This window comes from Chionomys nivalis, chromosome 25, assembly GCF_950005125.1.
Source record: "Chionomys nivalis chromosome 25, mChiNiv1.1, whole genome shotgun sequence".
NCBI classification, from domain to species: domain Eukaryota; kingdom Metazoa; phylum Chordata; class Mammalia; order Rodentia; family Cricetidae; genus Chionomys; species Chionomys nivalis.
This window is the reverse complement of record NC_080110.1, coordinates 10,017,209-10,044,499: the sequence shown is the minus strand read 5'-3', so window position 1 is coordinate 10,044,499 and position 27,291 is coordinate 10,017,209. Positions and strand designations below refer to the sequence as shown.

At 44.2% G+C, this 27,291-nt stretch overlaps 1 protein-coding gene across 1 annotated transcript in view; it reads left to right on the top strand.

Annotated features, from left to right (window-relative positions):
• Positions 1-27,291, top strand: part of Plxnc1 (plexin C1) — a 152,812-nt gene that overhangs the window by 63,154 nt on the left and 62,367 nt on the right. The window contains exons 5-9 of the mRNA XM_057757721.1: positions 1,716-1,830; positions 13,445-13,589; positions 17,511-17,598; positions 19,505-19,607; positions 19,724-19,819. Of these exons, the coding sequence (XP_057613704.1) occupies positions 1,716-1,830; positions 13,445-13,589; positions 17,511-17,598; positions 19,505-19,607; positions 19,724-19,819 (547 nt within the window). The remainder of the gene's footprint in view (positions 1-1,715; positions 1,831-13,444; positions 13,590-17,510; positions 17,599-19,504; positions 19,608-19,723; positions 19,820-27,291) is intronic.

Sequence of the window (27,291 nt, the reverse complement as noted above, 5' to 3'; positions counted from 1 at the left end):
GTAGCACTATTTGTATGAAATATTTTACACTTGTTTTTTTGGCAGCCTTAGGCCTTGACTTCCAGTCAGCATTAAGAGCCTGTAAAAAATATTTGTACTCCAGTCTCTGTAGAGTTGGCTTAATTTTTCTCCCCTTCCTCCCTTCGAGGCAGAGGAAGAGCCCTGATACAAACCAGAGAGTCCAGAAGAGGCAGGGAGTTTTTGTCAGGCATGATCCTTTCCAGATACAAATAAGGACCCCCAGTCTTGGTATTCTTTGAGCTCCAGAGCCGCAGAGCTAGCAAACTCTCTCTGACATTGAGAGAGGTTTAATTTGAACTTAACGTCCGTGACGGACGAGCGAGCCATCATGGGTCAGGTAGATTTACGGCCTTGGAGAATCGCTAATGAAAACCCCTTTGGTTCTGAAGTCGGAGAACTGGCACAGACGTAGGGGGAGGTGGGACACAGGCTCCTGGGGAGCCCAGTTTCTTGGTGGACGAAAAGCTAAGAGTACTTGGCAATGGTGGTTAGTGAAACTCACCAAACTTCCTGTTCTATATTTGGCATATTCAAATGAGCACAGAATCAAAGAGAAGCCACGAGGCCTAAATTGTTAAGAATTAAAAAGAGAAAGGAGAGGAAGAAGAAATAAAAATCTTTTGAAGTCAGATGTATTGTTTGGGCCCATTCATAACGGCACTGCTCCCCCGCCCCAAGTGATTGCTGTCATCGTTTAGATGTGTGGGGATCTCATGAATCATGGGTTTTTAGTTTCTTTTAAAACTCAGGGTTCTTCATGCGCCCTTACCTTCATTTTACCCTTTGCCTGGAGGGGGGTGTGATCTTTCAAGCTACTCCATGTTCCTCATGGAGAGTCTACATGGTGCTGTGCCATTTAAAGAACAATTTGGTTCTTGGTATTCATTCTCCCTGATGGGTTGGTGACCCGTCTGGTAAGTGAATGTGATCTAGAGTGGCCGACACACCAGGGAAGCCAGTGGTCTCAGCTTGAAAGCATCTATTTATCAGAGTATGTGGCCCTGGCCACAACCTAAGATTTATTTGGGGCATCCTCTGAGCTGGCTGACCTGGGAAAGTGGCCTTGCAAAATGTTTTTCTCGTATCTTTTGATATAATTTGGTATCTGTCTAAATAAATGTTCTGGAGCAGATGGTTAAGGAATGTCTTATTATATTCTTGGGCAGACTCTGCCCTTGAAATATTTTCATTTAATCATCATGTTGGAAGGCACCAAACAGTAGCTTTATTATTTTTTTTTAACACAAAATGAATCACTCACTAGGTTGGTATTCTAGCGATGTGTTGCAAACCTAAAATGTATACAAAATATAAACCTTTTCTGGACTGTTCTTGGGAGGAATTTCTGCACAGGAACTCTTTGTTTCTGAATCCTTGCGAGAAGGCGATTTGGATGGATGTATTGGACGGTGTCATCTTGAGAGGTAGCTTAGGGGTCTAAGTTCAACATGTTGTCAACATTTGTCCTCTGTTCCTAGACCTGTCGAAACCACCCCTTCCACACACACACACTGCTATGTCTTCATTGCTTTTCATGATATTCTTATCATTTCACTATTAGCATTCAAAATCAACAGCCCACTGTACAAAGTGTTTCGTCCTGAAGCAGATCACGAGACAGTTGTAGTTAACGGGCGTGTGTATGCCTGCCAACTTATCTATTGTTGATTTTTGCTTTGTTTTTGTATTTTTAGGTGCACTTTTCGAGAAGACTGCACACATGCGGGGAGCTTTGAAAACTGGCTGGATATTTCATCTGGACCTAAAAAATGCCCTAAAATTCATATCATTCGAAACCTCAGAGAGAGGGTAAGGAGAAACATTTTTATTTGTCTTCATGATATTGTCTTATATAGCACACCTTCCTTCTGGGTATAAAGAAGACTGTTTAACAATGAAATAGGCCTAGTGAGAGAAGTCCATTCATTCTGTTGGTGAACTACAGGGCCTCCCAGATACCATCCATCTGCAAGGTGACAAAAACACAGTGATAACCTAGTCAAGGCACAGCCCCACGCCCCATGGAGTTTGCCATCTCGCTAGGTAAAGATGACCTTCAGTAGTTAAAGATGCATTTTTTTTTTTTTGGATATACCTTGATTTTCAAAATAGCAAAAAGTAAGCTCAGACTTGGGGTCAAGCAGATTCCCGCAGCGTGGCTCACCGTGAGACTTGGTTTTGATCAGGTAGTCTTTACCCCACTGTGTTCAGCAGGTGAATTAACTGTTGGTAGGCATGAAGTAACACGGGAGGATGGACAAAGTGGACAGGTCCCTTGGAGAGCTCTTGACCTGGCATGTGAGAAGGGACACGAGGAACATACTAGAGCAGAACTCTCCCTGTTACACATGCCTACCCTGCCCCGAGGGGAACAGAATTCCTGCACACTACCTCCTGTAAGGAGACATTTTCTCCCTAATCATGGCTCTTGTGTTATGAGTAATTGTACAGCATCCCCGTCGGCAGCCAGTTAACCTGTCTGCTGCACGCTCTGTGTTTCGTTTGAATGCCACATTAACAAGGAAATGGGCCACTTTCTCTTCTGACTTTGCCATTTCAAATCACAAGCACCACGCCACTTAAAATGATTTAACATTTAATAAAGGGAAGCCAGAGTGTTTAATGAGTGGTAAATAATAAAAGAATCCAACTTTCCGGCCGTGACCCCTCAGAATGCATAGGCTGACAGTCACTTGCTTTTGTCACTTTTAGCCGTCTCCTGGATTGAGGCTGATAGCTAAAACTCCAGACACGCTCCTGCCAGCTTGTTCCAGGGGGTCAGTTTCTGGGTAAACAGAGTTCAGCCATCCATACCCAGGAATAGCCAGATCCTTCGCTGGTTGGTCTGAAAAAGCAGCTGACTTTGGTGCGACGTAGTAGGCAGAAAGTATTAAGATGTTTTGATGTTCTCGGGACTCTGATAAGGGTTAGGATTATGCAAGGTATTTTTCCCTTATCATTAAAAGAACCCTTATGGGTGACTTTTTGTGTCGTATGAAAAAGTAGTTTGTAAGTGCTACTTACAAAATTAGCTTACCGATCGAGGGGTGCTATAACTAAATCACCACTAATATGCCATCTGGAACACTTCAAAAACATGCTTAGAACAAGTAAGGAGTAGTGGATCACACCTGTAATCTCTTGAAAGGCAGAGGCAGGAGGATTTCTGTGAGTTTGAGAGCAGCGTGGCTTCCACAGTAAGTTTTAGGCCAGCTAGGACTCCACAGTGAGACCCTGTCTCAAACAAAACCAAGTCAGAAGGCTTGCAGACGAGAAACCACTAGTTCTTTCTTCCCCGCCCGGAGTCCCCACTGTGGCTCACCACGGGTCTGAGCAGAGTCTTCCCACACAGTCATGACATCACTGTCTACAAGTTAGAGACGAGAATTTGGTTAATATTCAGATTTACGTTTTATTATTTCACGTGTGCTGTGCATGCCATGGCATGGATGTGGTAAGCGCGCTAGTGGAGTTGGGTCACCTCTTCCACCACGGGGGTCCTGGGGACCCAACTCAGGTCCTTAGACGTGACCTCGAGTGCCTTTACTTGCTGAGCCATCTTACCGCCCAATCATTTGGTAATCTCACTTCAGCTAGTCTTTAAAATGATTTCTGGACTCATCCCCCGACCCCCAGCCCCGCCCAACCAGGCAGTATCCGTGTTGCCCAGACCTTATGCGTGCCAAAGGCAAGCGTTCTACCACTGAGCTATCCTCCTTGGCTCTGGATTGATTCTTTTGGGCTTATGGATAAGAACTCACCCCTCTTTCTCCCTCTCTCTGTCCTTTCCACTCGCTCTCTGCTTTACTACTGAGCTACACTCCCAAATCCGACTCCTCTTGATCATGTTATTTCAAAGTATTTCTTAGTTCATGGCTGGCCATCTCTGACTTCCCTGAAAGCTTGTGCCATTGTTTCAGCGATACCTGACCCTTACCTAAAGAGATGACAGTCTGTGGTTGTCCCCAAATCAGTCTATTAGCTAAGGTCAAAGGCCATTTGCTCACTGCCCATCATATTCCTGGTAACATTCTAGTGCCTTGGCAGGTACCGGGGTGGGGGAGGAGGAGGAGGAAAAGTCCATAAATTACAGAACCTTTGTTCATCAGAATAAGCATTATTTCTTTATACGAAATAGCTAGCAAATAGGATATCTTCATCTTCACTGAGGAATACATAATTAAAAGAATTAGAGTATTTCCTGTTCGTCTAGGAGGGATTTCTCTGAGGTTTTTGTTTAGTGAAAAGAACAAGAGGCTATTGAACAGAAATTTCCTGTTTGTGGACATGTGTCTCCAGGTGATTATGTGAGCATTGTGTTAGGGTTCTCTAAAGAAGCATAAGTTAGAGAGAGGGAAGGTGGGAAGGAGTGAGGGGGGGATTGTGTGCACATAATGAACATATACATATCTATACATACAGGTATTAAAATGTTATATTAGAACGGCTTACAGGCTGTGGTCTTGAGTTGTTCAAAATTGAATATCTCCCAACCAGTAGGCCAGGGATCTGGTAGTTGTTCAGTACGAGACTGAATGTCTTCACAGTTCCAATCTAGTGCTGGAGTCCCAGGGAAATTCTAGAGAGCTGCTGTTCTTCTGTCTACTTTGGAATCCCAAAGAAGCAGTCTTTAATAACAGCAAGAGAATGCCTCAACAACAGGATGGATGCACTTGCTAGGAAGAGTGAGGAAAAGCAGGGAAAAAGTAGAAGCTTCCTTCTCCTATCCCCCTTGGTATGAGCCACCAGAAGGTGTGGCTCAGCCCTAAAGCGTGTCTTCTGACCTTGAATTCAATCAAGAAAATCCTCACCAGTGTGCCCCGCTGCTTGGGTTTGAGTTGAGGCCACAGGCAGTCAAGTTGACAACTAAGATTAGCCATGACAAACATGGAGAGCAGTACGAAGGCTTCGTATACGGTTGTGGGCATGGCTTTCCCAGTGGAATGACTAGCGTTAAAGGAGAAGGAAGGCAACTAAAATCCGCATCTACGTCATCAGGTAGACATGGGTCCCATAAATAAGAGCAGTGCAATAAACAGGTATAAAGGGATTCGGTGTTGACTGAAAATTGTTCACCAAGAAAATTATGACAGAGGAAGTCATTGTCCACAAAGTGAACTAAGGAGAGATGTTAGAGAGACCCTTCCACAAAGCAGAACTGAAAGAAGAAACTCCCAGCATTCATTCTGTCAGCAGTGTTTCTTGTCCAATCACAGTAAAAGCAAGTATTATAAATAATTAGGAATGAAATATAGAAAGATGTCACTGTTTGCTAATTCTTAGTAGTTGCATATATTCTAAATATATACATTTTAAAAAACTTTTCTGGGAGTCCAGGCTGTCTCTGGGTAGGAGAGCACACACTTAGCATGAGCAGGGTCCTGGTCTGAAAGGGCTTGCTCTGAGCCACAGCATCCCCTGAACTTAAAAATATCAAAAAAATTGTGTAAATGAATGAATCTAATTACCTATGTTGAATTAATACTCAAATACCAACAATTATACTGTGTGTCAGGTAAACAAACTTTCAACCTCTATTCTTTAAGGAAAAGTTTCCAGATGGATGGTGGTGGCGCACACCTTTAATCCCAGCACTCGTGAGGCAGAGGCAGGCGGATCTCTGTGAGTTCGAGGCCAGCCTGGTCTACAAGAGATAGTTTCAGGACAGGCTCCAAAGCTACAGAGAAACCCTGACTCGAAAAACCAAAATAAGAAAAAAAAAATCCACTTATAAAAGTAATCGAAATATTCAGGGACACACATCAGAGGCAATGTGTATTCCCTGTATTTAAAAGTCACTTTTATTAAGAGATTCTTGTTGGAGAAACTACCAAAGATAGGATTTGTTTGTTTGCGAGAGTTTGTCTTGGGCATTTTTTTCCTGATAGTAATTAGTGTAGAACCCGAAACAGTGCTGTAGCTCCCGTCACTACAGGGCCAGTTGCGTGAGCCGGGAACTTAAAACACACAGAGACAGACAGAGACATGGGTCACTCTTGATACAAGAGTGCCAATCTCCGCCTTGGCTCCTGGCACTGCCATGGCGTCCCCTGGGCCAGGCACTGACTGGCCAGGGTGGCTGCCTTCTGCAGACGCCTTCTGGCCTGAGCTCTGGGTCCAAATTGGGGTGGGGAGCAGAGCAAAACTCCAGGAAGCAGGCTCGCTGCTCCTGAACCAGGGAAGGGGCCCCACTTAAACAATCTTTTGGGGAATTTGGGCGTTGTCAACCTATCTGGCTACTTCCTGCTGAGCAGAAAGGCACTGCATTCTTGGGGGTATTCACAGCAACATTTCAGGGGGTCTCAGTGAATCAAACCACATTCTTCTGGAATGAATCCCAGGGTCGCATCCTCTGGAGACAAAAGCAGAACCCCTTTTCCAAAGCCTCAAATCCTTAGGCCTGTACTTTAAAGTCAAAACACCTTTCTTAGCAGTTCCCAGAATCAAATGTCTTTCTCCAGTCCAGAACGCAAAAGACAACACAATCAGCACAACATATATCTGGACACATTCCATACTCTGTCTCTTTAAAAACTTACTCATTTTATTCTGACTTTTTAAAAAAATTTTGAGGCCTAATATTCACCCTCCCACCTCCTCTTTATAACTTTCCTGCCGGCCAGTCTTCCCGAGGGTGGCCCTCAGACAACTTCTAGTTCCCTGTCTCAGAGGGGCCTCTTCTTGTAAAAACCTGAACTGGTCCTGAGTAACCTGGGAGCTACAGGACCGTTTGGGGTTTTTACACATTAGGAAACATAGCAGTGGTCTATTGAACCTATATAATTTGTCATAGTAAATCTTATCAACTAAAACTTATGTATATATAAACATGTAGAAGGTACCTGTGAAGGTAGAGAAGACATATGTATATCTATAATCATCTTATGTTTGTTAGGAAAAGTTACTTCTACTACTTATTTTTCTACATTTTGAAATGAGTATGGATTATCTAGAATAATGAGTTGATTTAGAATATCTAAAGTATATATATATATATATATATTAAAGTTAATTTAGGCATGAGAACTGTCACTTGATTGTAAACATACATTATTGCACAAATACATTGTATGTTTGTACAGCGCGTCTCTACTGTTGGATGGATGTCAACAGCAATTCTCAGTCTGTTCTGAGTTTAAAATAGTGATGCAGACCCATAGAATTGAACCCAGAAATGAATATAAGCATTTTAAAGATCAGATGTTATAAAATAAAGAGAAATAGAAGAATTGTATTAAAAAGCAATAACTTAACTATGGAAACATTTATTTCATAACTCATGTTAAATATAAAAGTATAATTCAGGCTGATGAGATGGCTCAGCAGTTAAGAGCACTTGCCGCTCTTCCGGAGGACCGAAACTCAACACCTATATTGAGTGGCTCATAACCACCAGCAATTCCAGTTCCAGGGGATCTGACATCCTCTTCTGGCCTCCATGGGCACGCACATGTGCACTAGCACACTTACACATACACACACGGCACATACTTATTATCACACGTATACATGTCAGTTAAAAAAGATCTTGAAAAAATATAAAGAAAATCTAGTATAATAAAGTAATTTACATAAAAATACCACAGAAAATGAAACCAAACCTACATAATTTCAAGGAATGATTACTTTCTTAGTGCTGACGTATGTAATGAGAAAAGAAAAATATTCATACAATCAATTTACTTTAAAAACAACCTTAGACTGGAGGTATTGTTGAGCAGTAGAGGGGTTGACTAACATGTGTAAGCCCCTGGCTTGAACCCCAACACTAGCAATAAATAAATAAATACATGCATAATGATACAAGAGGGAAAGATTTAATTAAAGTGTATACCTCTGAAAAGAACTTGCTATAGCCAAAATCTCTCAAGATAAGATAATATAGCTAGGGGGCAAAAAAAAAAAAAACCATTAAGATACCAAAAAGCAAGTGGTCAGAAGCATATGTTCTCAGAGCAGATTCAGGAAAGTAGCTATGAATATGGAAATATGTTCAACCTCGCTAGTTATGAAATAAATACAAATTAAAGCGATAATAAGTTATGCTAACACCCAGTGTTGCTGGTGCCAATTAGCACAACCTTTTTGGAAAGCAATTTGGCAGTACATTTCCAAAGTAATAAATATACTCAGTTTGCTTAAATCACTAATTCCAGGCGTGGAATCCGAACCTGAAAGAAGAAAACCCAAAGCATAAGCTGCTCTGGCAGTGGCATTTATAGTGTTAGAAATCTGTTTGGGCATTATAATGAGAAAAGTTAAGTAAAATAGATACTTGTATGTCAGCATGACGGAGTGCTGTAGAACAGCGAGTTCTTCCGCCCGGTGTGGATGGCCGTCTGATTGACATTGCCACTGTCCCTGGCATCCCACCTGACCATTGTAGCATCCTTCCCTCTTGGTTCGGCTGTTTTTAGGAAAGAGCCATGAATTTTAGCAGTCATATTGGGTTGATGAAGCTCTCTGAGCTGCTTTTCTGTTCCTGTCGTAAAACACCATGGCCAAGGCACCTGGAGGAGAAAGACTTAATTTGGGCTCATGGTTCCAGGGGGATAAGAGCGAGTCCGTGATGGTGGACTGGTGGCGTAGTAACCAATGGGAGGCAGGGGGTGGGAGGCTGAAAGCCCGTCTTGAACTGGAAGCGTGATGCAGAGAGAGCAAACTGGAAACAGCGCACAGCTTCTCTCTGAAAGCCTGACACCAGCCCCAGCATCCCAATAATGAACTTTCTCCTGCAGAGCCGTGCCATCTAGACCTCCCCCAGACAGTGCTGCCAAACAGGGACCAAGTGTTCAAATACCTTAGTTCTGGGACATTTCTCATCCAAATCACCATGGAAGCCAGAGTTTCAGCTTCTTAACCACTCACCTGGCACCCAGGGTCACATAGGAAAACAAACCTTGGTTTCCTGGCTGTGAGCTCCTCTCTCTGTACCTGAAACAATATTGTGTCTCCTATGTCCAGGTTAACCCCAACTGGCTTCTGCCTCACTGTCCCCTTGACCCTGTTCTTGCTGAGGTCACTGCTGACCTTTGTAGCCATCCTATAATCATTTTCCTACTAGGCTGATTGGCAGTGTTCTTTTAAATTTTTATTTAATTATATTTTGTTTACTTATATGTTTATATGAATGCTTGTGTTTGACTGTGCATACCTAGAGGACAAAATAGGGCAGGAGCTCTCCTCTTCCATCAGACTTCATTTGTGTCCTTGAGACCAGATCTTGCCCTGAACCTGGGGCACACATTTTCTTGGTGTAGGCTAGAAGCTAGCAAGTTCTAATGATCCTTATGGGTCCACTTGGCTTGAAGCTGGGGTTATAGGCATCTGCAGGGATGCCCAGCTTTGTGTGTGTGCACTAGGACCCAAACTCTGTTTCTTACGATTGTGGAGTAAGAACCCTTAACCACTGAGTCTTCTATCCAATGCTGACTGGGAACATTCTTGAAACCTCCTCGTAATGGCTGATTCTGTGTGTCAACTTGATACAAGCTAGAGCTGTCAGCGAGGAAGGAGGCTCCAGTGAGGAAATGCCTCCATGAGATCCAGCTGTAAGGCATTATCTCAATTAGAGATCACTGCGAGAGGGCTCAGCTCTGAGGATGGTGGTCCTGGGTTCTATAAGAAAGCAGAATGAGCAAGTCAAGGGAAGCAAGTCAGTAAGCAGCTCCCTTCCATGGTTTCTGCATCAGCTCCTGCTTCCAGGATCCTATCCTGCTTGACTTCCTGTCATGACATCCTTCAGCAATGCTGAAGTGTGAGCCAAATAAACCCTTTTGTCCCCAACTTACTTTTTGGGCATGTTGTTTCATCACAACAATAGAAACCCTAACTAAGATGCTCCTCTTCCATTGCCTTTTGCATGATACACTCCATGTCTTTAGTTACTTTTCTATTACTGTGACCGACAGACAGACAAGCAAACAAACATGACCAGGGAAACTCATAAATAAAGTATTTCATTGGGATTACAGTTTCAGAAGTTTAGAGTCCGTGATAATGGAATAGAGGCATGATGGCAGGAACAGCTTAGAGTTCGCATCTTGAGCTGTAAGTGGGAGGCAGAGAGGAGACACTGAAGACGAATGAGTCTTTAGATCCTCAAAGCCCACCCCCAGTGACACACCGCCTCCACAAAGGCTGCACCTTGTAATCCCTCCCCAAAAGTTCCACCAACTGAGGGCCGAGTATTAAAATAGGTTGTGGGTGCCGTTCTTACTTAAAGCACCACACCCCCCTCTTTCTCCCCCCCCCCCCCCATGTTTCAGACTCCTTTCTGTCACAGCACATCTCCTTGACTCTAAATAGATATACAAGACCCAGCTTGTGGACTCATTCCTTTTGCTCTACTTTGTCCATATAATCCTATCCACTTCCATAGCTTTGTATATCATCTGTATGTTTATATCTCCTTTGTGTAGGTTTTTGTCTCGTTTGTGTCTAGCCCACATTGACCCTCTGACCTTCAGGGCCAACGTGATATCTCTTCTTGATGTCGTACAAGTGTCTTGAACTTGAGATAAACTCAAAAGCGAAATCTTGATCTCCCAGGCTTCCATTCCCTCAGCGAGTCCCATCTCAGCATGGAGTACCTCTGGGGCCTTCATCTGTCCATTTCCTCCCCAGAATCCTTACATTCATGCCCTTTCTTCCAATCCTGCTCATCGTATCTCCAGACTGCTTCCCAAATCTATTTCTATTTCACCGTGTTACCATAGCCGGGACTTCTGTCATCTCTTGAGGATCTGGAGATGCCATGTGACCTCCTATGCGAGTCTAGCAGGATGTCTGTCTGTCTGTTAGGATAAACTCTGGAAAGACGAGGGCTGTAGCTGTTTAGCTTGCTTGTTTTTTTGGTGCCTTGTACAGCATTTGGCCATGTTAGGAGCTTGTTTATTTATAGAATAAATAAGCAGAATGGTTGCAGTTATGTAAAAATTATGCTTGCAAGAACTGGAAGGAAATGGGGAATAATTAAAGAGCTGATGAAAACAGGATTTAGATACCCATTTTTGATACTCCTGTTAAACTGATCAAGTATTATCCGCACATACATAAGAAATCCATAGTTAGGCACCAGTGTGTGTGAGGTAGAGAGAATCGTGGGGTAAAGGAGTCGGCGTGACTGAGAGTTCAGTTTCCTGTGAAGATGAGCTAGCAAGAACAGTTTGGAGTACTTTCCTGTGGTGGTACATACCTGTTACTCCAGCTACTCAAAGGCTGTGGCAGGGGATCACAGATGGCAGCCCGCTGGGTTGGTAGTGTGCATTAATGGCAAAGGGTTCGCCTAGCATGTACAAGGAAAACCTTGGGTTTAACCTACAGCCTGAGATAGGTAGGAAATGTCTGCTAGAGATGCGTAGACTTCAGGCCAGGTGAACTCAGCCTGGAAGAGACTTCCCAGGTATCCCAGGTCCTCGTTCTCCATCACAGGTGGCAGGGTCACCTCTTCGTCCACTCCCAACCCATCTTCCTACCAGGTTCCCTCCTATGCCCGACATCAGTGCATCTTCTAGCATTTAACTCCTTTAATTTCCTTTCTCAGTGGGAGAGATAGCTGCCTTGTTTCTTTAGACATTCCATTTGGAGAAATTTGGTTTAGCACCTTGGAATTTCAAGGCTTTTTGTTGTTGTTGCTCCTACAAACACACTACACCTTTGCACAGAACGCAGACGCTCACAAAACCCTCTTCCTGTCAATCTCTTCATTTATTTAGCCACACAGTAAAACCATTGCTAATTTTAAAAGCAGATTGAGCTATTATCTGATAGCATTCATAGGAAGTAATAAAGAGGTGACAAGGGTATCTTAACCCCGGAAGATCAAGAAACACCCTGTTAAATAAACCGCAGCCTACAGCCATGCAGATGAAAATAAAATCCTTTGTTTGGGCGGGAATGTTTGGTGATGTAGAGATACATGCTTGTAAAATGTATGTACAGATTTGCTATTCCAGTTAGATCCACAGTCACCTTAGCATCTTTTGGATAAGGTAATTGCTAATCTCGAAAGGATGAATCATGTCTAGGAATTCCTATGAAAATAAAGATAAATAAGGAGACATTTGCCTTACCAGATATTTAAAGTAGTAAAAACTTAGTGACACTGGGATAGAAAGAGATCAATAGATTTTCGAACAGTACACTTTAGGAAATCGATTCCAAACATGCTATGTCATATATTACAAAAAGGACATCTTAAGGGCCGCTGGAGAGACGGCTCAGCAGCTGAGAGCACTTGTTGCTCCGCAGGTGATCCTGGTTTGGTTGCCAGCACACACTGGGCAGATCACAGCTGTGTGTAACTGCAGTTCCAGGGGATACTGCCCTCTTGCCTCCATAGGTACCGGGTACATACAGGCGCATACACACATGTACAGGCAATACATTCAGACACCTAAAATAAATAAATCTAAAAAGTTTCCTCAAGTTATAGTCTTGGCTCAGTGGGAAAAGGAGAGGCTTTGTTGTTTAATAAATGGTTATGATATAGCTAATTAGCCATCTGCATAAAAATAAAATTGGATTTTTATCTCATACTATATATACACACAAATAAATTCCAGATGGGCTAAAGATGTAAGTTTAAAAAAAAAATAAAACAGTGAAGATGGTGGAACAATTTAATCCTTGTCTGTGAGCTGGAGTGGCCGAGGCATTTTATAGTCAAAACAAGACCTCCTCTACTTGATTACAGAAAGAGATGTTGTATAAGGGCAAGAGCTTATACAAACAAAAATGAAAACAGACAGTAGATTATGAGAAAGTATGTGTCAGGAATTTGACAGATAAGGATTAGTATCTACACCATGTAGAGAGCTCTTAAAACTGATAAGAAAAACACACAGAGCAGAAATGTAGTCAAAGACTCACAATATTCAATTCATACAAGAACAAATGAAATAGCCAGTAAAATATCTCTTTCAATACACCAGCTCCCTAGAGAAGCCCTCCCTTCTAGGCGATCTTAGGTTGGGTTTTATTGTTGGGAAGAGACACCATGGCCATGGCAACTCTTATAAAGGAAAACATTTAAGTGGGGACTGGTTTACATTTTCAGAGTTTTAGTCCATTATCGCGGAGGGAGGGAGGCCTGCAGCAGGCAGGCAGACATGGTGCTGAGAAGGAGCTGAGAGTTCTCCATCTTGATCTACAGGCAGCAGGAAGAGACAGTATGCCAACCGAAGCCTGACTTAAATTCCTGAGACCTTAAAGCTTACCTCTTAGTGATGCACTTCCTTTCAACAAAGCCACACCTTCTCCAACAAGGCCACACCTCCTAATAGTGCCAGTCTCTGGGAGCCTATGGGGCCATTTTTATTGAAACCACTACACAGGTCTAAGAGTGACTTCCCATAAGTCTCTAGGGGGGATATCAGAGATATAAACCAACCACATGATATATGTTTTCCCCCCTGCACAGACCACAGTGACCATTGTGGGAAGTGTCTCTGCAAGACACTCGGAGTGTGTCGTGAAGAACGCAGACACGGGCAAGCTGCTCTGCCAAGGGAGAAGCCAGATGAACCGGACCTGTGCCTGCAACATCCCAAGCAGACCCAGCTACAGTAGGTGGATGCCTCTGGGCATTGTTACAAAGTCAAGAAGCAAGAGCACCTCCTGAGTTCAGTTCCTGGGGATTGGCATAGCTTCCTTGTCTTCGCTCTTCCTCTCCCTCTGGTTCCCACCTGGGTCTTCACTATTGCTCCATGTCCTGTGTGGATCCCAGCACCCCACTCTCAGATATAGCTTGGGGAGAGCAGAATACATCAGCTAGGAGAACCTAGAAAAGCCGGACACCATTAGGCTGATTCTATCCAGGTAGCTGAAATAATTCAGAGTTCAGAAGAGCAGGAAGTGCCTTAGGCGGGCTGAGAAAACGTAAGTTCAATGCATTCAATCAATCATTCATTCATAAGGAAGTATGAGTGGCTGTGTACCAAGTATTGTGCTAGGCCCCAGGAATATGGAGATGAAAACACATTAAGGTGACCCTTGCTCAGAATCCTTATAACCTGTTAGGGTTAAACTGTAGTGTATAAATGTTGGCATGCAATGTAGTGTATAAATGTAGGGGTATAATGTGGTATATGGATACTGGGAGCCCGTAGCCCCAAAGGCACCTGGGGTGGGCAAGGATCTCTGTCTGGAGTAAGCGTTATCAATCTGAGAAGAATGAAAGGTGGGAGGAAAGGCTTTGATTCAAGAAACCGCAAAAGGATCTATATGAGTAAGGCGAGCGGGTGGGGTCAGGGCCGGGGAAACTGGACGGTAGGGGAGATGAAGGACCATAGAAAGCTATGTGAGACTCGGGCTCTGTCCTGGGAGTGATTAGGGAATGCCGAGCGGTTGAGCTGCAAGTCGCGTAGTCAGGTTCATTAGCAGAAAGACATAATTGTGGGTCGTCAATCCCTCCCACTGGAATAGAAGCAAGCCCCATGGGGCAGGGACTTTAAAAGGAGGTGGGGGGATGGAAATGAAGGACCAAAATACTTATTTCCCAAGGAGCAACTGGTAGAAAAGTCATCATAGTGGTCCAGATAAGAGAGATTGAGGGCTGGAGTAAGAGACAGATAGATATGAAGAGATGCAGGGATGTCCAGGATGCTCAAAAAAGTCTGTTAAGATGGCAAAGACTTGAAAGAGTTAAAGTAATGGTGTAGGTCTCCCGGAATGTATGGTGTGATCATGCTGGAGCTAGGTGAGTTGTTGTGGGCAATAGAGTGAATATTGGGTGATATACAAGCAAATGGAACTCACTGCTTAGCTCCAGAGGCTGGGGGATCCTCAGCCAAGAGTGCCAGAATATTCAGTGCATAGTGAAGGCTCACACACAGCTTCAGAGATGATGTTCCAACTCTCTCTTATCAGGACACCAATCCCATTCATGAGGATGAAGCTGTCATGATTAACTACCCCAAAAGGCTCCACAGTATTATCAAATTGAATATTAAATTACAAAATAAAAAATTAGAGGGTATACCAAACACTAAGACCACAGTACTCAACTTACCCTTCACCCCTGAAGAAGGAATTTGATGTATAAAGCCAGAGACATGAGCTAAAAATAGTCCTTTGTAACCATTGGTCTGAATGCTTAAAAAGCATGTCAATTTTCTATCTTGTCACCACTGGACAGATTTTAAAAAGCACTTCCGGTTAAATTGGATCATTAAAGATGCAAATCTTGTTCACCTATAAAATGTGACTTTAAAATGTCTGAGACTACCTTATAAAGTTAACCCGTGGCACTATGACCTCCAACAGCTGCTCTCCCTTCCCTACCCTTGGCTAAATGGAACAAGTTCAGTTGTCCACATTTCGTGCTCAGCTGTCTAAAGTCATTGACAAAACTTAGTTCATGGGCTGTGTGTGTTTGTGTGTGTGTGTGTGTGTTGAGACGATCCCACAATGTAGCAAATCCTTCCAACTCAGCCTCCTGAGTGCTAGAATTAATTATATATATGAGCCATCACGTTGAGCTTCACGGCCTTACCTCTACTATCAAGTCCTGTTTCCCATATACTCTGAAACATTGGAGAAAGGTCTTGTTCCTTCCAGACAGCCTCCTTGGTCTGATTTGGCCTTTCCAGTCATTTGCTGGTTCTCCATAGGCACCCCTATCTTGCACCCAAATGCTACACAGAGCTCAAACAACTCCCATGGTGTTCCCTTGATTTCTGTGTCGTCTTCACCTTGGCTATTTTACGTCTTCTAGGAGAACTGTAAGTGCTTCCAAAGGAGAGATCATGAATATTCATTTCCCTGTGAAATTTCCAAAGTACTGTGCATGGTTGGTGCTCTGTTAAGTTTGCCTTCTGCAGGCGTCCTCCCTGGGCACTTGTCAATTCTATGGAAATGTATTTTCCCTGGGAGTCCCTCGGTGCTAAATGGCCATGTGTTCGTTTCCATAACATGCATCAAGTGTCTGTTCAGGTGCCCCAGCCAGGAGGTCATGTCAGCCCTCCAGACCTCCTTGTCTTGAGAACAAAAGATTATCATTTCATGTAAGCCCCACTTGACGTGAGCAGAATGTGGCAGGGAATTGTAGCCATAGGAGTGAGTCTTTGCGACGGGAGCGGCATCTCCATGAAGAATCCTTAGACTTTGGGTATTGACAGAGGTTTCTGTCCCACCAGGTCCCACAGTCAGTCGTTCAGTCCCAAAGAAATACACAGAGGTCTACATTAATCATAAACTGGTTGGCCTATTAGCTCAGGCTTCTTATTAATTAATTCTTACATCTTAACCCATAATTCTTGTCTGTGTTAGCCACGTGGCTTGGCACCTTTCATCAGCGAGGCATTCTCATCTTGCTTCCTCTGTGTCTGGGTGATGACTGCAGACTGAGCTTTCCTCTTTCCAGAATTCTCCTGTTCTTGTCACCCCACCTCTACTTCCTGCCTGGCTACTGGCCAATGAGCGTTTTATTAAAAATAATACAAGTGACAGGATAAAAGACCATTGTCCCGCAGCATTTGGGAACCGCACAATAATAATGCTTCAAGAAGGAATTTAGGAATATCCACAAAATCAGGTCACAATGTCAAGGCTTCCGTTTAATAAGCCCAATGGTCCATGAATTCTTACAAGGAAGAAGATATAATTCCTCCATTGGGCATAAGAGGACTTGAAGGGTGTTGCTATGGACCCTGTACTCAAGCCATGGTCTATGTGTTCATCATGTCAGGAGGGTTCTGAAACCCAACCCAACTCAGCTCTGCTGAGTCATGGTGCCTTGGAGTATAGCCCTGGTATTGCGATAGCCCTAAAGTTCTTGTGGTTCTGATCGGTGGCTGGGTTTGAGTATCAGTGCCTCAGATCCAGCAGAGAGGTTTAAGGAGACACTGAAAGCAGCATTTCTCTACCGCTGACTTAGCATAGGTTTTACCCTCATTTTATTCTTTTGGAGTTTTCCAACCAATGGATAAGGTTTTCAAAAGCAAACAGCAACAAGAAACAAAACACCTTCATTTGACAACAACTGACTTCAAGGAGATGACTGTGTCTCACTCCAGGGTGCCACCCTTAGGGTTTGTTAGGTAAATACTTACAGGGCATGGCTCTTTCTGAAGGTGCAGGGTTTTCTTTTCCAACATGCTGGCATTCATATTCTAGGCACTTCTTGCTCGGTGACTTGTTTTATTCTCACGCCTTGGCCAATTACAAGCTGAGGTAGTGATCCCAGCGAGAGCATGGGATGTAAATGGGCTGTAAAATGGCTTTTCCTGGTGATTATCTGTGGGTGCCTTGGAGCTAGAATCGGGCTCAGTCTGTTTGGAGGCTTGTGCTGTGCACTGTGACTGCCTGGCATGAATGGCCCACGGGGAAGGAGCCACATACTGACTCAAATGTTGGCGAACAGCTGGCACACCCGAGCCCTCTATGTTGAGAAGGCGAGAATATTTCTTTCTTATTTTGCATTTCCAGCTATGCTAACTATGGCGGCAACCCACCGTGAATGATTCCTTTTCCTTCCTTTCCTCCAGATGTCTTTGTTGTCAACGCAACCTTCTCCTTCCCGTCTTGGAACTTATCAGAAAGATTCAACTTCACCGACTGCACGACATTAAAAGAGTAAGACTGGCTTTGAAAATTTAAGTGTTCTCGTTGCTTTGAATTTATTTGGTTTACCCCTCAATTTCCTAAAGAACTCTTTGGCAGACTAGAACTTTCCAAAGTGCCTTTTGGAGCATGGCCTAACGGGAGCTAGGAGAGTCGCTGAGGTAATAAAGCCGTGCTCGCTCGTTCAAGCCCTAACAAGAAAACTGGAGCAGCTGAGGAGAGCGCATGCACCTAGGTGTCTCTATCAACAGGGAAAGGTATTCTCCCCAGGCCCAGAGGACCTGGGAAGGAAAGAGTACCACTAGGCTCTCCTCCCATAATGCAAACAATCTTGGAACTTTGGCCAGGGCAGCACGAAGACAAGCGAATCAGACAAGTTGAAGTTTCCCCTCACCAAAACGACATACTCCTTTTGCTCTCTTTCTGTGGTGCTAGGGATTCGAACTCGGGGCTTTAGACATGCTAAGCAAGCATTCTACCACTCAGCTATCCCAGCCCGGTGTCTTCTGTTTATTACCATTGGCCCCTTTCAACTATGAACCCTTTGAGTTTGAACTCCTGCTCCCTCCTGGCTCCTAACGCAGTGAGGAGGCTGAGGAAACAGAGCTTTGAGAGGCTCCCCCTCTGAAGCTGAGACGGAAGGAAGACATTAGTAATAGGCTGTGTTGTCAGAGGTCTGTTTCTCATTCTGAGGTATGATTGGCCAACAGCACGTAAGAGTTTTCAGTCTGACCTGGAAGTGACTATAGGGGAAGTGAATTCAGACTTCTTTTACCAAAGAAGGGCATTGAAAGGTGACCATACAAGTTGGGGGTCAGTGATGTCTGAGAAAAGAATTTAGGGGAGAAAAATAGAAAACTTGCTGTTGAGAGCCTCCAGTCCAGTGATCGGCAAAAGAGGATGGAATAGATTTTAGGGGTGCGTGGAGAGTTGAACGATGCCTCTCTGGAGAACCCTTACTTTAGAGCCCAGGTAGAAGGATATGACTTAGCCCAGGTCCCACTGCTAGGTAAGTAAGAGTCAGGACTCAGCTCTCTCTTCAAGGGAGCTGCTTGCTCTTTGGAAGCCGGCCTGGGGCCAAGGCTCCCACCTGAAGGGAGAGCCATTTTCTGCCAGAAACGACTTTCTGCAGGTTAGGCTCTCGGAACGCTCCAGCGTATCTGAATCCCAGCCTGGATGCCTTCCGCTGTGTGGTCGCCGCATCACCCACAGCTGTGGCTGTGTTCTGCTCTGGCATCCCTTGGACAGCTTTCCAGACCAGCCCCCCATTTCCCCTCCATTTCTACCACCTCCTCCTCAATTCTGATCATTCTTACTCACGTTTTTTCGAGCCCTCCACAGTTGCCTGTGCACAATGGCTCATTTGATTAGTAGACACAATTTCTCCATCTGATTGTAAAGCAAACAGTGGCTCCCACCCCCCTCTGGCTGCCAGGTAATGCTTTGTGTCTCACATCGTGTAGCTGGCAGCTGAGCTGCTCCACAGGGTGAGGGCTTGCTGATCTGCTGAGTGGCGGTGGCAGGGGGGGAAAGATCCGTCTTTAGGTAGGGCTTACCTGAAGGTGGACCAATAGCAGCCATGTTCGGAAGCAGATTCAGTGGGTTCCTGTTATCAACAGACCTGCAGGTGACCCCAGCTGCAGGTCTCCATGGCAACACCTCTGTAAGTGTGATGACAGTCTGTCAACTCACAGGGCTTCCCAGAGAAGGGCACAAAGCCTGGCTCTCTGCCCCAACCTCAAAGGACCGCCCCTTCTCCCTCTGTCCATCCTGGGCTATTCGAAGATTTTATTGGCGGTAATACTAATATTTCTATTCTTTTATGTTCTTAACATGTAGCACCCCAGAGGGGAAATCTAGAAGATGAATAATCCCCTAGGAAAAAAAAAGGAATTAACTTGGTTTTCCATGTTGCCAGATGCCCAGCATGTATCGGAACTGGCTGTGCTTGGTGTAAACGTGACGGAAAATGCATCCACCCCTTCGCATCCTGTGACCCTTCAGATTATGAGAGGAATCAGGTAAAGTGATGTTCGAGCTATTACGAGGTCTTTCAGAAGCAGGTGCTGGTGTGCACCCAGCACCACCCCTTCCTGTGCGTCTCGTTCTGATGCTGAAGGGATGTTCTCCAATGCAGGAGCTCTGCCACGTCACTGTGGAGAAGTCACCTAAGGCCCCGGGAGGAGGAGGAGTCAAAGAGAGTAAGAGCAACAGAACCGACCAGTCTTCGCAGGTCAGCCTCGACTTTTGTGTTGATAGTGGGGGAAAAGAAAATCCCCTTTGATTTTGATGATAACAACTGCTACTTTGGGTTTCTTTTTTAAAAAAAAAAAATCCCCATTTTACTTACAACCCAGATTTCTTCCACAACCTTTTTTTTTTTTTTTGAAGGGGTTCATTTTTAACCAAGTTTCACGTAATTGGCTCAATACATCAAAGACTTCACACGCACATAAAAGAAATTAAAACTTTGTAATTATGAGAAATGATGCTGTTCTGGTAGAAGCAGGATTGCAAAGGTGACTTTGTGGCTCACTGGGGGAAAGTAAGCTCACAGCTGAGGCAGCCTCAGTCCAAACAAGACATTACGGTTAGACTTGTGACTGGGGCTGTGTGTGAGGACAGGATCTAGGCAAAATATACACACTGGCCTGGCTTGACTTTCTTTCACTTTGTAGAGCTGATCGAACCCATCGTTAGTAATGCCAAGATAGGGCAGCTGCAGAAGGTGTCTGAGAGACACACTCTTTTCAAAAGTGCTGGGGTTTTTTCCTATGCAAATTTCCCGGAATCTCCTTTTGCTTTCTTCCTAGTGCCAGTTAATCACCCAGCTCAACATACCTCTCGTGTGTGACAAGAAAGGCTGTGAGCGTGTGACTAGTTGTGAGCAGGACACAGCTCAGGGCTGGCTTCCTTCAGCTGACAAAAGTTCATTAAGTGTTTACCTATGGTGACACACACAAATCAAGTGGACAAGTTCCCTCTCTTACTCTCATTGGAGTCTGTCAGAAACAGACAAATTAAGAACAGCGTTGGAAGATGCTGCTTTCCATTTCATGCCTAATCAGTGGCCCCGACTTAGCCGTTTGCAGCTATTAAGGTCAAGTGTCAATACAAATAAGTAGCACCTTTTTAATCGTTACTGAAAAGTTGATAGTAACTTTCGGTGAATTAAGTAACGGGCGGGAGGGCCTGTGAATCCAAATGGATTATGCAGTTAATTAAAGCATTAGAGAACCTTGGCGTGCCGATACCTCTGGCCCGTGAGTCTCTGAGGCTTAATTAGGTGATGGGCTGCTTTTCTGTCCTCGGTGGTTTGTAAAACCAAGTCACAAGTGACAGGAGCTCGGATGGCGGACACAGAAGCTTTCTTGTCTTTTAATTACACTCAGTGGTGGTCGTTCTCAGTTTTAGTAAACTACACGGAACATCAAATTTACCGTCTTGGCCATTTTGAGTGTGCCTTTCTGTAGTGGAAGTTTGCCCTCACTTTTCTGGTGCACCCTATCACCAGAATCCTTTACATCCTGCCGAACTGAAACTCAACACTCATTCAGTAACTCTTCCTCCTCCCTCGCCCCCCTCCCCGGGCTCCTGGACCCACCATTCTACCTTCTATCTGTGAGATGTAATGTATTGTGGGCCCCTCATGGAAGTGGATTCAAGCGGTTTCTCTCTTGTAACTGGCCTGCCTCACCTCTCATTGTGCCCTCAAGGCTCAGCCTTGTTGTCGCATGGATCGGACTTTCTTTCCTTTCTAAGGGTGAATAAAATTCTTGTATATGTATATGACATTTTATTTGCACGGTTTTCCACCCACGGGCTTTTGGTTTGCTTCCCCAACTCAGGAAATCTGGCACAGATAGTTGGAGGCATAGGTGTACGACTGCTTCTTTTGAGCCACCGTGTTTCATTCTTTTGTTCAGCAGCAAAAGTTAAGACTCCTGGGTCATGCTGTAATTTTTTTTTTAATTATTTTTCTAAAGAACAACCATGCTGTTTTCCACAGTAGTTTCACTAGTCGAAGGGCCCACTAATAGCACTCAGGGGTTTCTGTTTCTCAAGGCCTCCCCAACACTTACCTTTTTTGTTGTGTTTGGTCATTACCAAACTCGCAGATGTGAGGTGTGATTTGAGTGACTTTGGCTTTCTTCTTCTTGCTATCTGTGACACGTACACCTTTTCCCTTCGCTCGCTTGCTAGCTGGTGTCCTCTGCTGAGCCCCGCCCCCTTCTCCATGGTTTCGATTGGTTAACTTATTCTTTGTCCATTGGCTATAAGAAGTATTTCCTGGGTTTTAGCCCTGTATCAAATATAAGTATGTCATTAAAAATACTTCTCTCAGCTCTGTTTAGAACATCTGTGGGGTGTGTGCGTGCACATGTGTTGCTGGATCTCACACCCAATGGCTCACACATTACTAGTGAAACACTCTACATTAAGTTACATTGCTGGCCTCATTGTATTCTTTGATACATAGAATTTTTAATTTCACTGAAGTCCAAATGGACTATTTTTTTTTCTTTTTTGTTTCTTGTGCTTTGGGGGTCAGGTGCAAGAAATCACTGTAAAACCAATGCAATGATCCCTTTCAAACATCAGATTTTCTTCTTAGAGTTTTAACTCAAGTTTTAATTCACTTGTGCATACCTTGGCTGGCTCGTGGGTCCATCTTTGTCTGTGCAGTCAGGTGAGGTCCAGTTGTCCTTCTGTGTCTGGATACTCAATTTTCCCAGCACCATTTCTTGAGCACCCGTTGCCTGATCCAGTGATTATAACATCCCCACTGAACATCATTTGGGCTTGCATGTAAGGCTTTATTTCTGAGGGTTCTTTCCAGGCCCATGGCCCTGTGTGTTTGTCTTCATGTTAGTACCACATTGTCTGAATCTTACAATTTTTCAGTCTGTTTTGAAATCAGGAAGTATGAACTTTCTAAGGTCTTTCTTGGTTTTAAATTTTGCTTTATAAGAAAACGATGCAGGAAGTAGAAAAAGACAATCTCCTGAGTAAATTGGGAACATGGAGATCTTGGGAGAGGGCTGAAGGGGGAGGGGAGAGGCAGGGAGGGGAGCAGAGAAAAATGTAGAGCTCAATAAAAATTTTAAAAAAAAAGAAGAAAAGAAAACAATGTGCGAAACTCTGACTCAGTTTCCTCTGATAGCATCACCTAGCAAAATCTAGCTGAAGACCTCAGCCCTGCTAATGATGTTAGAGGTCAAGGTGTAGAAGGCTTATTGCCACAGGACTCCAGGCTGCCCTTTCCTAGCCCCATCTGCTGCCTCCTCCCTCCCGCCCACCAGCTCTGGTGCACAACCAACATCTCTATAGTCTTGTCACTTCAAGAATTTTATGTAAATAGGATCATCTAGATGTACCCTTTGGAAGATTAGTTTCTGAAATTACATTTATCTTTATGGACGCATAAAAACATAAAGAGTGTCCATATTACTGGGGTACCACGTGACGCGATTACCTGGAAATTCAGCTGAGCACTTGTGTGTATCAAGAACGCTGCAGAGCAGTGCAGGCAGCGGCCTTTGTAAATGTCTTCAAGAGAGGATGATGATGTAGCCGTCGCATCTTGACTTCCTGTACGGTACCTTCCTGTGCCTTCTAAACTGGGAAGCTGTGGTTTTAAAAGTGGGGACACCAAGAGAGAAGGGCGAGTCTGAAAACAATTCGGGGCCAGGTTTGCCTTGGGTGCTTCTCTTTGGACTGTGCTTCTACATTTGGAGAAAGATATTTTATTGATACTGAAACATTAAATAGGTGACAGGATCTCGGGTTTGGGTGGTAGGGAATGGTGCGCCGCTTGGCACTGGAGAGACTGCCTGTGCTCTGTGAAACACTGCTGTCTTTCATTATCACGAGAATGTGAAACTTTCTGGTGTGCCCTGTTGGTTCCCATGTCTGCTTTGTGTGCTAGATCCAATGGTTCGAGCAGAGCAGCCAGCGAGCTTTTCTTGAATGCTTCTGTGCACATCACCCAGGCATCAAATGCTTCCTGCTGGTCGGGCACTGGAAAGGGGGCAGGTGCCATCTGAGGCTGAGCTGGAGTCTATGATTCCTACAGGAAGTTAGGGCGCATCTGTTAGATGTTGTCATAGTGACTACGTGCATACCATGTGTGGTACACAAATGAGTCAAGTCCTTCTTTGGCCATCAGTCCTAAGAATTTTATCTATGAGAGCATACATAGCAATACATGATTTAAATATCTATGTGTATAAATAGATATACATATATATAACTATACATATAGATATATGCATAGGTGTGCATGTGTATATGTATACGTATATATGTATGTATGTATACATATATAGGGCAGAACTGAAAGTACAGAAACTCAAATCCTGGCTATGCCCAGGGTCTCAGCCCTTCCTGTTTATCTAAGCCCAATGCCTGGAGATTAAACACAATGTGGTTGGTTAGCTCTCTGATGGATGGATGGATGGATGGATGGATGGATGGATGGATGGATGGATGGGCTGATTGATAGTAATGACATTTCAGCCACCTTAGAGGGTCAAGAAACATCTAGACAAATTACAACAGAGGAGTGAGTGTCTATATGAAGGAACCACCCTAAGTGAAAGTGTGGTCATGGCCAGAAGATCCAGGAACTCCTCAGTAATTGTTTGTCTGCACAGAAGAAGCAGGGAAGAAATAATAGCATGCAGGGGAAAATGAGCTGGGGCCTGCATATGTTGGGGTGTATGGCCCAGACCTTTGGGGGCTTTGTCTTCTTTGGTGGCAATAGAGCACCAATCACTACATCTATTTTAATGCCTGGATTTGATCATCCGAGAATGCGGTGCTCATAGATGAGGATTCCTGGTTCGAACCCAGGATGGTTGCCCTCACCTTCTCATGATCCTAGGCTTAACTAGATCCAGGGTACCCTGACCCCGAAACAGGAGCCATCATTTGTCAAGGCCTGAACCATGGAAAAGCAGGAGCCAAATTGGGAGCCTCATCTGGCCTAGAATGAGGACGACGATCTGCCATACAAGCCAATCCTAACTTCTTTCTCCTGAAACCAAAAGACTGTTGGTCCTGGCACCCGAGTGGGTGGCCACCTTTCCTTTCATTTCCTGTCTTTTATCTGGTACCCTCACCTGTTGGGAGCAGGTGTGGAAGGCTGTGATGATCTGTGTTGTGACATAGATGATTTTTGGTCATGGCTTTTAGGGTTTTGTTGTTGATGTTGTTGGTTTGGGTTTGTTTTGATTTTTTTTTTTTAATCCCAGACAGATTCTCACTATATAGCTCTGACTGTCACTGTGTAGACTAGGAATTCACTGTGTAGTATAATTGGAATTTTCTTTGGGCCCTCAACCAGCTCCCAAATAAAGACACACAGACTTAACATTATGAATGCTTGACCTTATCTTATGCTTGTCCCATAACTCTTTTAACTTAATTTACTGTTTCTATTCATCTACATTTTTCCTCAGGGCTTTTTACCTTTCTTTCACTCTGTATTTCCTGCCTTCCTGCTTCCTTCCTGTCTGTCTGTTTGGTCCTGGCATGGCTTTTTCTTTCTTCTTCCCTACGCCCCAACCTAAATTCCTCTTCCTACTTACTCTCCCTGCCTGGAAGTCCTGCCTACAGCTCCTTCCTCACTATTGGCCATTCAGCTTTTTATTAGACCAATCAGGTGCCTTAGGCAGGCAAAGTAAAACAGCTACACATATTTACTTAGTTAAACAAATACAACAGTTAAACAAATGCAGCACATCTTTACACAGTTAAACAAATATTCTGCAACAGCATAGAGTAGGCTGCCCTCAAACTCACAGAGCTTCTCCTGCCTCTGCTTCTAGAGTGCTGGGATTAAAGGTGGCGCCTTGCCTCTGTGGTCATCTTTATTTTTTCTCAGTACATGCTTGTCATCATAAGACATAAATCAGCCACGTTCATCTGTCCCCTGTTCTTCAGGACTTTATATTTACCTCCTTTCCTTTTCTGCTGATCCTCCACTCTTCCTCCATGACTTTTGAATGTGTGCTTTAATTTCTCACAGGCAATACCAAAAGGGACTCTTTCCAGAACCTTGACTTCAGAAGGAAAATTAAATTTAACATAGACTTTTTTTTTTAGTAGCTTCTATGGACCTAACACTGGTCTGCATTAATCCCATCCAGAGGGTGTTTGTTGAGCAACAATTGTGTGTTGGGCAGGCCCAAGACAGACCTGCAAGGAACTTGCACTGTCAAACTTAGAATGTTTCAGAGTGCAGAAGTGAGATTATTTGTCATAAAAGAGTTGAATATACGTAACAGGAAAAGCAACTAGAAGGAATGCCAGAGGGGACTAAGTAGAGCAGTGACAACTAATCTTCATCCGGCCCTTGCTGTGTCCTAAATTCAGTGTTTGCTTATTTAAGCTTCACAGTACCACATTTTACAGGCATAGGCATTTTGCCTCAAAATCAAAATATAGACAAGAAATTTGAACCCAGGTATCTGATTCGAGAGTTTGCAGTTTTTACCACATAATGTTGGTGCTAAGAGCCTCTCTCCAAGATAATGCAGACTTCTCTCGGGATTAGACTGTCAACGCTCTGTCCCATCTGTGCCCAGGCCTAAGGGAGCTTATTCTTATGGAAGATGGAGGAGGAGAGGGGAAGCTGAAGGTGAAGTCTAAGAGAAAGAGCGAGCCCCAGGAAAGGTCAGACATCTTCCCCAAGACAAGGAGAGCAGGCAAGGCCCCAGATGGGCCGGGGGACCCCAAGGAGAGTGGATCAACAGAAATCCATGTCCAAACAGTCTTGGCAGAGGGCGTGTTAGAAGCAGGGTTAGGAAAACTGTCCTCTCTGGCCCCTGGTACCCAGGCCAGTTCTTTGTGGTGACATTGAGGTTCAATGGCCAACAGTAATTCAGGAATGACCTTGGCAGCTCCACCCTGGGCTGTGTCAGTCACATCTCACAAGTTAGTCCCCAGGTCACAGAAGCGAGTCTTCATCTCACGGCACAGAACATAGGCTCATTACTCTTCTTTGGAAGTTTTCCATCTACGTCCTGAGACTTTGCTGGCCTTTGGCAGTTCCCAGAACCCACTAGAAGTTACATCCCAAGTTCCCTGGAGCCTGTGCTGTGCCATCTATGAAGGGGGATTTCCTCAGGGGGCTGAGCATCAAATACATCGCCTTGTTCATTGAACTCTCCCATTATTCTTTGATGGAATTGTATTCTGCTCCTTTCTTTCCACGTCTCATTCCCTTTCACACATTCCCATCTCCACCGCTGGTCCCCTCTCTGCTCACTTTATGCATATTATTAATATATTACATCTCTCCTCTTCTCAGTCATTAATGAAGATGTTAAATAATTCTAAACCAAATACTCACCCATCGGGCCCAACAGGACACTTTCTTTTAATTAGTTGTATTACCTTTCATCCCTCTTATGTCCTTTGACTCAGGTTTCCTGCTGATTTTGAATCCATGTGACTCTTTATCCGGTCCTGTTTGAACGAATTTCATGAGTGCAAATCTGAGGGAGGTTTTACCAAGTGTTGATTCAGGTGCAGACCTACAGAGAGCTTCACTATATTCAGATTTTCTTCCCCTAACAGATTAATAGAGTGCAGCTTGTTCTTAATAAACTGCACCTTCCTAATGCACCTCTTTCTGATAGTCTTTCACCCATGGTGATACCTTCTCCACTAATGTCATGGTAATTTGAGCTGAGCTGG